Raw genomic sequence first — 16,359 nt, forward strand, 5'->3', positions numbered from 1 at the left:
CAAAAAGACGGTCATGTGCGTTTGTACATAACTTTAGCCGCGGGGAATAGGCACAGCTGGAGTGTGGGGGTTGGGCAGCTGCAGGTTGCGTCATCATTCAGCCGAGGAACCAGTCTGGGGCGCGTACGGCAGGCAGGGTCGGCTCCGGTGGCGGCGGCCTTTCACCACGCACGAGGCGAGCCGTCAGCTGTGGGACAGGGCGTGGCGGCTGGCCTAACTGTGCCAGCGGTCGCCGTCCGCACCACAATCATATGCAGCGCTACTGTAGGTCACTCGAGAGCGCTGTAGTTTCCGACAAATTACATCACTGTCTTTGCACATTGTTCTTAATCGATTTCACGTGACTAAGGAATAGTCCTTCTTCTTCAAGTTCGCAATCTCAAGAAAGATACACTACTGGCCATTAAAATTACTACACCTCGAAGACGACGTGCTACAGACGCGAAATTTAACCGACATGAAGAAGATGCTGTGATATGCAAATGATTAGCTTTTCCGAGCATTCACACAAATTTTGCGCCGGTGGCGACATCTACAATGTGCTGACATGAGGAAAGTTTCCAACCGATTTCTCATACACAAACGGCTGTTGACCGGCGTTGCCTGGTGAAACGTTGTTGTGATGCCTCGTGTAAGGACGAGAAATGCATATCATCACGTTCCCGACTTTAATAAAGGTCGAATTGTAGCCTATCACGATTGCGGTTTATCGTATCGCTACATTGCTGCTCGCGTTGGTCGAGATCCAATGACTGTTAGCAGACTATGGAATCGGTGGGTTCAGGAGGGTGATACGGAACGCCGTGCTGGATCCCAATGACCTCGTATCACTAGCAGTCGAGATGACAGGCATCTTATCCGCATGGCTGTAACGGATCGTGCGGCCACGTCTCGATACCCGAGTCAACAGATGGGCACGTTTGCAAGACAACAACCATCAGCACGAACAGTTCGCCGACGTTTGCAGCAGCATGGACTATCAGCTCGGAGACCATGGCTGCGGTTACCCTTGACGCTGCATCACAGACAGGAGCGCCTGCGATGGTGTACTCAACGACGAACCTGGGTGCACGAATGGCAAAACGTCATTTTTTCGGACGAATCCAGGTTCTGTTTACAGCATCATGATGGTCGCATCCGTGTTTGGCGACATCGCGGAGAACGCTCATTGGAAGCGTGTATTCGTCATCGCCATACTGGCGTATCGCCCAGCGTGATTGTATGGGGTACCATTGGTTACTCGTGTCGGTCACCTCTTGTTCGCATTGACGACACTTTGAACAGTGGGCGTTACATTTCAGATGTGTTATGACCCGTGGCTCTACCCTTCATTCGATCCCTGCGAAACCCTACATTTGAGCAGGATAATGCACGACCGCATGTTGCAGGTCCTGTACGGGCCTTTCTGGATACAGAAAATGTTCGACTGATGCTCCGGCCAGCACATTCTCCAGATCTCTCACCCACTGAAAACATCTGGTCAATGGTGGCCAAGCAACTGGCTCGTGACAATACGCCAGTCACTACTCTTGATGAACTGTGGTATCGTGTTGAAGCTGCATGGACAGCTGTACCTGTACACGCCATCCAAGCTCTGTTTGACTCAATGCCCAGGCGTATCAAGGCCGTTATTACGGCCAGAGGTGGTTGTTCTGGGTACTGATTTCTCAGGATCTATGCACCCAAATTGCGTGAAAATGTAATCACATGCCAGTTCTAGTATATTATATTTGTCCAATGAATACCCATTTATCATCTGCATTTCTTCTTGGTGTAGCAATTTTAATGGCCAGTGGTGTATGTTGTCATCGACGGTGGGTGTTCATCAGAGGCAAGGGTATCATCGGCATTGCCCCAGGGAAGTGTTTCAGAACCACTACTGTTCTCTGTATACTTAAATGATTTTGCGGACAGGATGGGCAGCAATCTGCGGTTGTTTGCTGATGATACCGTGATGTACGGTAGGGTGTCGAAGTTGAGTGACTTAGACAAAATTTACAGTTGATGTGATGAATGGCAGCTAGCCCTAAATGTGGAAAAATGTAAGTCAATGTGGATGTGTAGGAAGATCAAACCTGTAATGTTCGGATACAACATTACGTGTGTCCTGCTTGACACAGTGAAGTCGTTTAAATACCTGGACGTAACGTTGCAAAGCGATATGAGATGGAACGAGCGTGTGAGAACTGTGGTAGGGAGGCGAATGGTTGACTTCGGTTTATTGGAGCACGAAGATAAGATGCGAGAAATTAGGGCTTATACGGAGGCATACAGATAATCTTTTTCCCCTCGCTCTGTTTGCGAGTGGAACAGGAATGGAAATGACAAGTAGTGGTACAGAGTACCCTCAGCCACGCACCGTACGGTGGCTTGCGGAGTATCGATGTAGATGCAGATGTCGGAAGAAGATCTTCACGAAGTGTCGTCTTCAGCTAGCATACGTTGATGAGTACCTATCCGCAACTCCAAGTCTCTAACATTTACGAGCATCTGATCCTATTAGACAGTCACAAGTACATTAACATTTACAAACCAAATAGTTATTACAGAGATCCAGTGAAAGAAAGTAAGGAGCAGTATTGAACGATACATGGCACCGTCTGCGAAGCAGCCACAGCTTCGATGGTCTCATCCATCTCCAACTGTAGAGAGCAGCAGTTTTCCCTATCGCGTATATTAAAATCATTTTACGCCAGGTGCCACGAGGAAGACGATTCAAGCACATTTCTATAGCCGACTTTCCGACTATCAAGAAACCTTACTGGGGTGAAAATTGCCACTCCGATCTCCAGAGAGCCACATGACTGACAGCGCCGACTAAAGGCTTATGCAGGCTCTCTTGCGTCTACATCTACATCTAATAATCTGAAAGCCACCTTACGGTGTGTGGCGAAGGGTATTTGGTGTACTACTGTCAGTTCCCCGTTTTTCTGTTCCAGCATCACACTTGGCCACAATATCGTAAACAGTTGATCTCGGATACCCGAAGAATCGAACTGTTTCAGTGGGCGAACGTCCAGCGCGAAGACTTTCGATAATCGCTGCTCTTCGGTTCTACTCCGCACTTGTCCGTAATATCGCGCCCATTTTGAGGGTCTGACTGTTTACTAGATGCATATGGCTTTCAAGAACGCCTATCACGACCTCCGGCGGAACTACGATATGGCGGGAAATTCAGATTGAAATTTGTCCGGATTTGGGAGCCGCACCCTGTATACAGCTGATGGTAGACCACATTCGCAATTGCGAATACATTTCACGTATTTCGTAACAGTTTTAGTCGCCGCAGCGCCTGTTCCTTCGGACATTCGTGCATGTCCGAAGTAGCTTTCATCGTAGTTCGGTACAACACAGGCACTGCAGCATCGTAAAAAGTTATCTTTTCTCTTCTTACGTACCGTGACTTATCCTTAGTTATCCTGCCTTATAAATTATTTCTACGTCTTCATCTACATCCATACTCCGCAAGAAACCTGACGGTGTGTGGAGGAGGGTACCTTGAGTACCTCTATCGGTTCTCCCTTTTATTCCAGTCTCGTATTGTTCGTGGAAAGAAAGATTGTCGGTATGCCTCTGTGTGGGCTCTAGTCTCTCTGATTTTATCCTCATGATATCTTCGTAAGATATACGTAGGAGGGAGCAATATACTGCTTGACTCCTCGGTGAAGGTATGTTCTCGAAACTTCAACAAAAGCCCGTACCGAGCTACTGAGCGTCTCTCCTGCAGAGTCTTCCACTGGAGTTTATCTATCATGTCCGTAACGCTTTCGCGATTACTAAATGATCCTGTAACGAAGCGCGCTGCTCTCCGTTGGATCTTCTCTATCTCTTCTATCAACCCTATCTGGTACGGATCCCACACTGCTGAGCAGTATTCAAGCAGTGGGCGAACAAGCGTACTGTAAACTACTTCCTTTGTTTTCGGATTGCATTTCCTTAGGATCCTTCCAATGAATCTCAGTCTGGCATCCGCTTCACCGACGATCAACTTTATATGATCATTCCGTTTTAAATCACTCCTAATGCGTACTCCCAGATAATTTATGGAATTAACTGCTTCCAGTTGCTGACCTGCTATATTGTAGCTAAATGATAAAGGATCTTTCTTTCTATGTATTCGCAGCACATTACACTTGTCTACATTGAGATTCAATTGCCATTCGCTGCACCATGCGTCAATTCGTTGCAGATCGTCCTGCATTTCAGTACAATTTTCCATTGTTACAACCTCTCGATATACCACAGCATCATCCGCAAAAAGCCTCAGTGAACTTCCGATGTCATCCGCAAGTTCATTTATGTATATTGTGAATAGCAACGGTCCTACGACACTCCCCTGCGGCACACCTGAAATCACTCTTACTTCGGAAGACTTCTCTCCATTGAGAATGACATGCTGCGTTTTGTTATCTAGGAACTCTTCAATCCAATCACACAATTAGTCTGATAGTCCATATGCTCTTACTTTGTTCATTAAACGACTGTGGGGAACGGTATCGAACGCCTTGCGATAGTCATGAAACACGCCATCTACCTGGGAACCCGTGTCTATGGCCCTCTGAGTCTCGTGGTAATTACTTTAAGACACTCATTTCCGCAGTAAGTTTCCAGTGTATCAGTGCGCAAACCGTGTCGGCCAAGCTGCTTTGTCGGCAAGGTATCAGTGTCCGGCAAGAACCGTGATAGCGTACGATAAGTTGTATGGACGTTTGTCTTCTGTCGACAGGCGTACCACGTGTGCCACGACGGACGTGAAGGGGAGCAGGGGGCGGCGTTCCTCTGCACCAACGGCACGCTCTTCAACCAGAAGGAGTTCGCCTGTGACTGGTGGTACAACGTCGACTGCGCCTCCGCTCCTTCCTTCTACAGGTAACTTCTACCTCTGACTAAGGCATGCAGCAAGTAGCAACACAGCTCAGTCTACATAGACACATATTTATTGATTGTGCAGAACAAGAAAGCAACTGGTCTGTCCCTTGCAAGCTTCTTCACCTCCGCATGACTACTGCAACTTACATCTACACTCCTGGAAATTGAAATAAGAACACCGTGAATTCATTGTCCCAGGAAGGGGAAACTTTATTGACACATTCCTGGGGTCAGATACATCACATGATCACACTGACAGAACCACAGGCACATAGACACAGGCAACAGAGCATGCACAATGTCGGCACTAGTACAGTGTATATCCACCTTTCGCAGCAATGCAGGCTGCTATTCTCCCATGGAGACGATCGTAGAGATGCTGGATGTAGTCCTGTGGAACGGCTTGCCATGCCATTTCCACCTGGCGCCTCAGTTGGACCAGCGTTCGTGCTGGACGTGCAGACCGCGTGAGACGACGCTTCATCCAGTCCCAAACATGCTCAATGGGGGACAGATCCGGAGATCTTGCTGGCCAGGGTAGTTGACTTACACCTTCTAGAGCACGTTGGGTGGCACGGGATACATGCGGACGTGCATTGTCCTGTTGGAACAGCAAATTCCCTTGCCAGTCTAGGAATGGTAGAACGATGGGTTCGATGACGGTTTGGATGTACCGTGCACTATTCAGTGTCCCCTCGACGATCACCAGTGGTGTACGGCCAGTGTAGGAGATCGCTCCCCACACCATGATGCCGGGTGTTGGCCCTGTGTGCCTCGGTCGTATGCAGTCCTGATTGTGGCGCTCACCTGCACGGCGCCAAACACGCATACGACCATCATTGGCACCAAGGCAGAAGCGACTCTCATCGCTGAAGACGACACGTCTCCATTCGTCCCTCCATTCACGCCTGTCGCGACACCACTGGAGGCGGGCTGCACGATGTTAGGGCGTGAGCGGAAGACGGCCTAACGGTGTGCGGGACCGTAGCCCAGCTTCATGGAGACGGTTGCGAATGGTCCTCGCCGATACCCCAGGAGCAACAGTGTCCCTAATTTGCTGGGAAGTGGCGGTGCGGTCCCCTACGGCACTGCGTAGGATCCTACGGTCTTGGCGTGCATCCGTGCGTCGCTGCGGTCCGGTCCCAGGTCGACGGGCACGTGCACCTTCCGCCGACCACTGGCGACAACATCGATGTACTGTGGAGACCTCACGCCCCACGTGTTGAGCAATTCGGCGGTACGTCCACCCGGCCTCCCGCATACCCACTATACGCCCTCGCTCAAAGTCCGTCAACTGCACATACGGTTCACGTCCACGCTGTCGCGGCATGCTACCAGTGTTAAAGACTGCGATGGAGCTCCGTATGCCACGGCAAACTGGCTGACACTGACGGCGGCGGTGCACAAATGCTGCGCAGCTAGCGCCATTCGACGGCCAACACCGCGGTTCCTGGTGTGTCCGCTGTGCCGTACGTGTGATCATTGCTTGTACAGCCCTCTCGCAGTGTCCGGAGCAAGTATGGTGGGTCTGACACACCGGTGTCAATGTGTTCTTTTTTCCATTTCCAGGAGTGTATTTGAAACTGCCGACTGCAGTCGAGCCTCGATCTCCCTCTACAATTTTTACCCCCGGCTGTCCCCTCCACTACCAAATTGACGGTTTCTTGTTGCCTCAGAGACTCACTACCCCTTCTTTGTTTATTCCATCTAGCCATCTTATCTTCAGCATTCTCCTGTAGCACCGAGTTCTTGTCTCAACTGCATATTGGTCACCTTTCCGTTTCGTACAAGACAAAATTACAGACAAATGACAAATACACTGACAAGGGAAGCCACGAGGTTGGGATCACGGACTTACTTCAGACTTTGTACACCTTCAGTAGACCATTAAAACAACATAATATGCAAGTAGTAATGTGCACTCAAATGGTTCAAATGGCTCTGAGCACTATGAGACTTAACATCTGAGGTCATCATTCCCCTAGAACTTAGAACTGCTTAAACCTAACTAACCTAAGGACATCACACACATCCATGTCCGAGGCAGGATTCGAACCTGCGACCGTAGCAGTCGCGTGGTTCCGGACTGAAGCTCCTAGAACCACTCGGCCACCGCGGCCGGCTTAAGGTGCACTACTTTGGCAATTCCGAGGAAGTCGCAAGAGAAAATTATGTAACTGATATATCCTTGCAAAGTAATTAGTAATGAAAGCTATAGAGGTCAAATGGTAAGCGTTATGCGTTCGCGCATCGCGAATGGGTCGTGGAGGAGGCGACCGATCGAATCCTGCCAACACTTACTTTTTAATCTATGTGTTTTTCGTCACTGGTCACGTTATTTAATTTATATATCATTTGAGAGGTAATACAGTGAAGAAAAAATGCCCCACGTGCATTTCCGTGAATTTGCAGTGAATTTCGTATGTTGCGGTATTTCACTATTTACTATTCGTAATTAAATTTTCAAGGACGAGGGACAGGCTTGGAAAGTTCAAGTCAAACATTGATAAATAATGATGCGAATGACGTCATTGACAGGTGGTAGTATAGTAAGTGACAATGTGCCAGATCGCAAGAGTAAGTTACAATTACTCGTCGCATGTGCTCTCGTCATCACACGTTGCAGATGGTATTTTGTCATACAGACAATGAAAAGCTAAATTGAAACTTCGTACAAATACAAGTGTTTTTTTTCATTATATTACCTCTCAAATGTCATATAAATAAAATAATATGACCAGACATGAAAAAATAGATTAAAAACTAAGTTTAAATGGTGGTCGAACCATCGCCACATACACATTCGCCTTACGGGGTTCGAACGCTAATAACTTTTTTTTTTATTTAAGTGTGGGGAAGTGTTTGGTGTATAGGTTGTATAGTGATAACAACAAGGGAGGGGCGAGGATGACTGGAGAGGGATAGGGAGAGAGGAGCCCTGATGTGGATGCAATAGGTGAGGAAAAGTTAAAGCTTGTAGCGGACCACTTGACCACAATGAAGTCGAATGTCCAGTATCTAGGCACAGACACATACACCACATAACAGACTCGTAGAACTTCTTTTACGATTTTCTCGAAAAATCGCACCTTGCTAGTTGCACATTACGTTGTTTTAATGGCTGCTAAAGCTGTGCAAAGTGTTAAGTAATTCTGTGATCATAAGGTTGTGGCCTCCCCTTGCGAGGAAAGACATCCTATCATTTCAATTTATTTCACATATTAGCAAATTTCTCTTTTTTACAGAAGTTTTTCTTGCAATTGGCAGTCTGCTACTTGGCAGTCTCACTACTTCGGTCATCGTCCGTTATTTTGCTGCTCAAGTAATAAACGTCACCTACAATTACCGTCTCATTTCCTGTTCTAGGTTCCCCAACAGCGCCTAATTTAATTAGACTGCATTCCGTTGCCCTTGTTTTATTTTTTATGCTCATCTTACAAACTCTTGTACGATATTATCGCAATATAATATTATGTGTTATATGCAGGGTGTCCCAAGAGGAATAGTCAGTATTCAGGGATAAGACATGAACGATTATTCGGAGCAAAAATGTATAGTAAACCTGAGTTCTAAAACGCATACCTTAAAAACTACGAGAACTTACTCAGTGGAACAGACGGAGCGAAGATGAACAAGTGTTCATAGCTCTTAAGGTATGCACTTTACAGAGTCTATGATAACTGAAACGTTTCTGATCCATGCTACCACGCTCAGAATAAGGAAAACAAGGGACTGCAATACCGGACATAAATGAGTGCTCATACCTCTTGAAATATTCATTTTAAAGCTCCGTTCAGTAAACTTTTTTGCTTCAAATGATCGTGAAATATGTCTGAATATACGCCATTCTTACTGGGGCACCTTGTATATATAGGGATATGTATTATCCCTAATACGTAATGGGTATTTCGTGAAGCTTGAATGGGTTGAAAGAAGAGCTTCCATACATGACGAAATAGAATAAAAGAGGCGTTTGGTATGGTCCTGAGACATTGTCTATAGTGTTGCTTCTGTTAAGGGATTTGTTTATGGTACTCATGGCCGAGAAAGGTTGAACTAACAGTTCTTGTATTTCTTTTCTGGTATTTCTTATTTAGATTTTCTTAGCTTGGGTAGGTATGGTAGACTAGCTGTTACCACTTTTCTGCCTTCGATTTAAAGAATAATGAAAACACACAAAAATATAATTCATCGACACAAAACGATGTTTTAACATGTGATGAGAAGTTGGTGACGCGTACATTTCGGTGTCCAGTTGGGTAGTGGGGGCTCTTTTAAAAATTAATAAGTAACAGTTGGATCGTTTCTGGAATTGGAGAGGATATTGCTTTATAAATTGACGCTGTTTATGTGACTGAGTAAATAATGATGGAAACTGCGTGTGCATTAAGAAGTGGAGAGAACTTTCAACTGGACAGGAAAGAGAGGAACATAGTATTTCCTTGGGGTGGGAAGGGTGCGATAGACTATCGTGGGAAGGGTAGGTACATCTCAAGGAGGATGCTATAGCGCAGGAGAGGAAAGCCATTGAAAGCATCGTGGGAACGATTCTGAGGTATTGGGACATGGAAGATGGGATAGTCTGGTATAGGTCGCCACAAGGCAGGGTCATCAAGGAAGTAAGATGCAGTGGGGTGCTAAGGTTTGAAAAAAAGTGAAGATGAACGTTCCACGTCACGGCGACGATGAGGTCATAAGCGAGAGAGCATAAACTCGGACCGGCGAAGGATAAGGAAGGAAATTGACCATGTGCTTTTCAAAGGATCTGGTATTTGCCTTAATCATTTTTGGGACACTTCAAAAACACCAAAATCTGGATCGCCGGATGAGGACTCGAATCACCATTCTCCCGAATGGATGTCCACTGTCTTATTATTGCGCCAACTTGCTCGGTTGTTGGGATTAAAATATGCGGAAGATGTAAACGTGATCTATGTGCTGAGCATGTGTGGAACATTATGAGCTGATGCAGAGTATTAATGGAACAGTTATACGACACGAAAAGGAAGATCTTCAACGATTTCGAGGGAGCGACAAAACGCTGGAATGGTGGAGCTGCATGAAACGTTTATACAGGCAAGATGGGATCGATGAGGGTCTCCCACGTGTGAATGATTGTCGTTGGATGTAGTAACCATGTTCGACTGGATAACAAGTTAGTTTTAATAGTTTTAGTAAACTGTGTGGTTTGAGTTGGATTTTTTAGTAGAAAGGACTCCAAAGCTAGTTGTTAATCGATTGTTAGTCATAGGTAGTTTAATGTTTTAGTTCGGATTATTTTTTCCTGTAATTATTGTCTTGGTTTTTACTACGAACAGACGTTTTAAGCAGCATGTGGCTGAAAATTGTAGTGATAGTTAATAAGGAATAGTGCGCCGATTGAGGCGTATTACTTTGGGTGTCTGGGTGTCATATCTTCCATGAGAAATATATTGCAGTCAACATGATCGGTGTTAAGCCATAGCGCTCCTTACCATAAAACGCGTTTCTCCTACAGTACAATATTTCAAAATTACACTCGAACGGTACGCAGCTCGTGGTTGTGCGGTAGCGTTCTCGCTTCCCACGCCCGGGTTCCCGGGTTCGATTTCCGGCGTGGTCAGGGATCATCATCATAAAACACAAACATAACATTACTCTGTACATGCAGCCATTACACTCACCCACACTCTGCAAATACACATACGACACAACTCACATATCTCAAGTGCAGGAGCCATTGTGCTCTGTCTATACGGCAAGAAAGGAAGAATGAATTGATTGTTGGTGTTAGTAACGATCATCCTCCTTTACTTCCTCTGCATTGCTGCAGATGTGTCACTGAGCACACTTGTTACGTGCATGCAGTACACGTGAGGCGCCTAGTTGTTTCCACTGCACTGTGTGGAATACGAAGGTTCTGTTATAGTTCACTAGCCTGCTGTCTTCAAGTTGATGTCCCCAGCGCAGAAAACAGCACGCAGGTCGTATGTTCTGTATCTTGAGGCTGAAACTGACTCTTAGCGAGGTTCTGTTCTGAAATAATATATCACCTCTTTGGGGTGCCACTCGCGTATTTTAATATAGCCACATGAGAAGACTACATGATCTCAATGCAACACCTTCTGATACAGCAAAGTACATGATCAAACATAACGTTTACGAAAATGTGTCTTTACACTATTTGTGGCACGTGTCTGTGCCTCATAACTACCGGAATGAATCTTTTAATACTGAATACTGGGAAACACATCCTGCGACAGACAACATCACTGTGCATCTCGACTGCCTAATCCAGAGTGACGAACAGGAACTTAAATAAAAACTGGAAAAACATCCTACGACAAACAACATGTCTATTCTTCTCGACTGCCCGACAGACATCGCGCGCCATACCCGAAAAGGCGTGACCCGAACGCTTCCGAAGCGCTTCGTCTGAAATGTCGTCAGTCTTTTTTTTATTTAAATTGTTTTTAATAATCCTAAAATGACTGACTGATAGTCAGCTGTTGAGAGATATTTGTATTAAAAAGTGAAGTCATTCCAATGAGTAGTTTAATTAATAATAATAACTATACTTTAACGTTTTGGCGGCCTTGCTCCGAACACAGCAGCCAATCACAGAGCAGTAGCATAATGCAGGCGGTCTTTCTCACCGGAATGGTATCGAATCTAACATCTGTCACAGGTACCTCACACCACACTTCGTCATCTATATACTTCTTGCATCTCCACTGCTCTGGGAACAGCTTCTTGGAACCTAATATGATGGCTGACTAAGCTAGAAATATTACAACTAGACATACCCATTTCGACTAGGCGGACGACCCAACCCCGTGGGATATCCCAAGTAACAATGCCATATGGTATTTAACTTAGTTTTTATTGTCATCCCAGAAAAACGGTAAATTTTATAGTGCGTTGTGTGTAAATACCGTCACGAAATTTTGCTCTGCGATCTGCTGAAGTTTCGAGAACTGAATGCTACGTCCAGGAAATTGTGTCTTTGCTCCAACACATTCCTGGGCGCTTATTTCACCACGACAGTGAGCACTCTCTTTTTCCACAGATTGTCGAGCTTTCTTCGTTATAAATCAGATACCAATTCCGCTAGGGTTTTTTCACTGCACAGTCGAATGTGCACTGTTTTGGAAGTCCCAGCATTTTAAAACAATGTGGCGGATAAGGCCTTGAACTCACAACCACGTGCTTTTCGCAACTGAGTTACCAAAGGATAATGTCATTTGGATACTGCCCTTAAAATGATCTATATAGGTCAGTGTCAGAAAACGGCATCAACTCTGCCAGTACCTCTCTCCTACTTTGCAGATTTCACATAAACTTTTCTCTCCTGCGTTCCTTTGCAGTACTGGCACTCCTGGAAGTACAGATATCGCAGCGAAATGGTTTAGCCGTAGCCCACTTTGCCTGTGACAACCAACGTTCCAGGTTCGAATCCCAGTTTCACTCAATCTTAATCTGCCAGGAAGTTTCAAAATAGCGAACGCTCCATTGCAGAGTGAACTATTCTTTCAAGAAACTTTTGCGTTCCTAAAGTTTCGTCCTGAGCTGCACTGGACATTTCCAGAGGCTTGTTCCACTGAGTCTTGTGGGCTGATGTGTCGGACATTTGCAGACCGACATAAATACTACGGAAAGGAGAGAGTGGTCGAACTTTACATGTGTGGGCAGCGAGAATCCTTGTCAGAGATAAAAATTAATTATTGATCGTCGTCTATAGTCGTTTATCTTTGACCAGGATTATTTTTGCTGATCACGTGTAAACTTTGTCTCACTCCTGTTTTCCACACCATTTATGTGGCTCTCTGACGGTCCAACACAGTAATCATCAAAACTCAGTGCAGCACTGGTCGGGACAAAACGTTAGAAACGGAAAATTTTTATGAAGCATTACGGTACGATACAACCAAGAATATTCATCAGCAAACGGCAATACAACCCAGAAGATTCACCAGCAGCTAAGATATCCACCCATGAAAGCCTTCACCATATGATTATTTCAAGCAACATTCTGGAGGTTGTAGCTAAGCCCCTCCTGCAGAACACAGCTTTAAAATGTCAGGATATTTCAGGTATGCTTTCTTTCATGGCTTGATTGTTGGACTCAGTTGCCATTCATTAAAAATGAAAGGTATAATGTCATGTGGATACTACCCTTAAAATGCCCAACAGAGGTCAGTGTCAGATGACAGAGCACTCGGATCGAAACGTTAAAAGCCAAGAAATACACCAAATCACTGCAATATTTGATTATTTTACATCACTTTCATCTTCCTGTAGCTCATTTGAGCATTTCCAGAGTCATAGGTATGGGCTGAATGAATATACATTATAAAAGTTGAGCCTCTTATGAGAAAACTATTGATGGTGACATGTTGTATGTCCCAGTTACCGTCATCAGTATGAAAAAAAATTGTAGTCCTTCCTTAAGGGCCTTTAGCTAGAGACTTGGTGGTTTATTCTTGTGGCCCATAACCTCCATCCTTCCTGTATCAAGAAATACTCACATTCCTTTCTCCCTCTGTCAAATATGTCAGTGATTCAAATTATTCTTCCTGTTGTAATGCTGATAAGTCTGTTTTCTTATTTTGATATATTGTTAATTCATCCACTTGTACTCTCCTGCATAGCCTGAACCTGGATCCACTGAAGAACCCATACGTTCCAAAGCCTAAGGTGGAAGAAGTTCCAATTGTTGCAGCCGCACCAGCACCACATTTCAAGATAGTGGTGCGCAAGTAGAAGAGTCACCATGGACATCATACTTCTCTCACAGCCATTTCATCATTAGTTTCACATACATATTTCATTCAGTATTACTTTGATAAATGTATACTGCAAATGGATGAAAGTTTGACCAAATGTAATTAAAATGGAACTAGCGGTCTACAGAACTTCATCTGAATCCTTTCCATAGTTTGAGCAGTGTCATCCATGAGAAACTTAATTTATGAAGAATACTGTTAAACACATGTAACTGTATTAGTATTAATAGGACAATACATCCACTTTTTAACACCAAAATATGGAAACATTTCCTAGCTAGCATTTAGTGCTGACAATAATAACTGTTACAACTGTTATACACTTCACGTAAAAAGCTAATTTGATGTAGCTTGTAAAGTGTGCAAGAGTTTCCATAATATTATGATATATGAAGAAAGTTATTGAATTAACTTAAACAGCAGAGCATATTCAGATACTTACACATTAATATCTCCTGCAAAGCATCATGCAATTTTTCCAAATTCTGTTCTTCTAAAGTGTCTGCAAATTCTTTCGTTTCAATGCTTGTTGTACATGCAGCTGTCGGGTTGTGCAATATTAGGTTATAGGAAAAAAAAATCTGAAAATAGGATAAATGACATTAAGTACTTAGTCAATGTAAAACAGCCTTGAAGAATTATTACATACTTGTACATATATCTTCTTTCAAGTATATATACCATTTTTGTAATTTATTAACTAGTTTGAGGAGAAACTGAAACATTTAATAATATTATCCATTGTCCAGTAGCTGTCTCATGAAAGTAGGGATATTGAATGAGAATAATTACTGATTTGAAGAACTAACAATCATACTAATGCAAGTACTTCCTTGTTCAGAAGTCATCATCTTGTAATTTTAGATGTATTACTTGCAGTTTAGTAAACATGTATGCTTATAATATGTACTTAAAGCTACTATAATGTATGCTTTCTCCTCCTCAGATTAGCTTCACTCTGTAAATAACATTCATTTCATATAATAACTATCAAATACACAAGAAAAGAAGTTCATGTGATACAAGGAGTATAAGAGTTACTGGATGACATATTGGATTTTCTACAAACTACAGATTTTAATTTGTGCTCACATACAATTATTAACTAATTGATGTCTATTTTGAAAATATTTCTGTCTTTGTTATTTAGTTACTAAAAATACTAACAATCCCATAGAGTCTGGATTTATATGAATGTTACACTATTTTACTTTACTTTACAGGTAAATATATCTCCATGTCTACATACTCACAAAAACAATAGTTGTTATTTATTGATTTGTACTAGAGACAAGAGTAAAGCTCAGTAGCTAATCCACGAGTGTCAAAGAATAGTAATATCAGTTCCATTGTTTCCTTTCTGTAATTATACAGAGTAATGATGTACCATAATGAATTTGTATATATACCATTTTTATCCTATGAAATAACAATAATTGAATACTAAGTACCTAGTGCTATTAATTGCATATAATCCTCTACATTAACGTGAGTGCTTTTTGCTTCAGTCACATTGCTGCAACTGATACAAAATCATTTTGCCTGTATTATGAAAGTATGAACAACATGCACAAATACTGTTAAAACAATGGACTCATTTGTTTTGGGTGTAAAGTTTTTGTACTGCATGCTCTAACATTTAATTTTCTAATTTGATACAACATAGAAATATTTTTTCATGATTGTATAACTATTTAGATTGTGATTTCTACTTACACTTATAAACTACAATGATGTCATTCAGACAGTGGTACACATAAGGCGAACTAGTGGCGAAACTGTGACTACTTGAGCAGTTTTCAGTATTATGCTTGACTATCAATGTTTGCAATATATATATATAAGTTTCTTCATTTTGAAATTGAATGGCTATAATTACTGACAACTGATATGACTTTAATGGAAAATTTTAACAAACATTTTATATGAATGAAACGAATTTACATGTATTGTACAAAAACTTATTAATTTGTTTTTAGTGATATTTTCTCTGCTGACTTATGTCTCAAATAAGCATCATTGCAGTAACAAACAAATTTAGTTCATGTTTTTTTAATATTAAAACTGTGACTTCATTGTTATAATATATTAATGCATATAAAATTTAGTTTTTATATGGTTTCTAGTGAATGCATTGCACTTTAGTTTGTAACCGAATTTTAATGATTTTTTGAATTATTTCTGCTCATTGCTGCATCAATATACACATCATTTTGGATAAATCTCATCTATTTCTTACACAATATTCTTTATCTACTTTTTAAATTCTTATTATAAACACTCTCACTCTACTTCTGAATCTGTATAGCTGCTGCTTTTTGTTTCTGAAGTGTTCTCTTTAAATATAAGGCATTCTAGATTAGAGCATGTGTTGAACAGTATTCTGTCTCTGAAACACTTCACAGTGTAGAAGCTGTATGTCACCTACAAAAGTAATGTACAGAATTGTTGTATGTGAATAAATCATTCATCATGGAACCCTATATTGTTGTTTTGGTAATAACCATTGTCATTTATATAGGAAATAATGGCCAGAGAGTTCACTGTCTTTATCTGTGACCCATTGTTTCATGTTAGTTAATACTATTAAAACTAGATAGCCTCCATGCACAGCAGCAATTAGGTACATTATGTGGCATCATCTGAGATATGCATGTGCATCTCGGTATGTGTGATGCAAAAGATCTAAGAGTGTACTTATGACCACCCTTCATTGCCCATTATT

At 42.7% G+C, this 16,359-nt stretch overlaps 1 protein-coding gene across 1 annotated transcript in view; it reads left to right on the plus strand.

The window, feature by feature from the left end:
* Positions 1-16,117, plus strand: part of LOC124721936 — a 62,994-nt gene extending 46,877 nt beyond the window's left edge. Inside the window, exons 3-4 of the mRNA XM_047247094.1 lie at positions 4,727-4,869; positions 13,500-16,117. Coding sequence (XP_047103050.1) covers positions 4,727-4,869; positions 13,500-13,611 — 255 coding nt within the window. The 3' untranslated portion in view covers positions 13,612-16,117. The remainder of the gene's footprint in view (positions 1-4,726; positions 4,870-13,499) is intronic.
* Positions 16,118-16,359: the final 242 nt, after the last annotated feature.

This window comes from Schistocerca piceifrons, chromosome X, assembly GCF_021461385.2.
Source record: "Schistocerca piceifrons isolate TAMUIC-IGC-003096 chromosome X, iqSchPice1.1, whole genome shotgun sequence".
Classification (NCBI taxonomy): Eukaryota; Metazoa; Arthropoda; class Insecta; order Orthoptera; family Acrididae; genus Schistocerca; species Schistocerca piceifrons.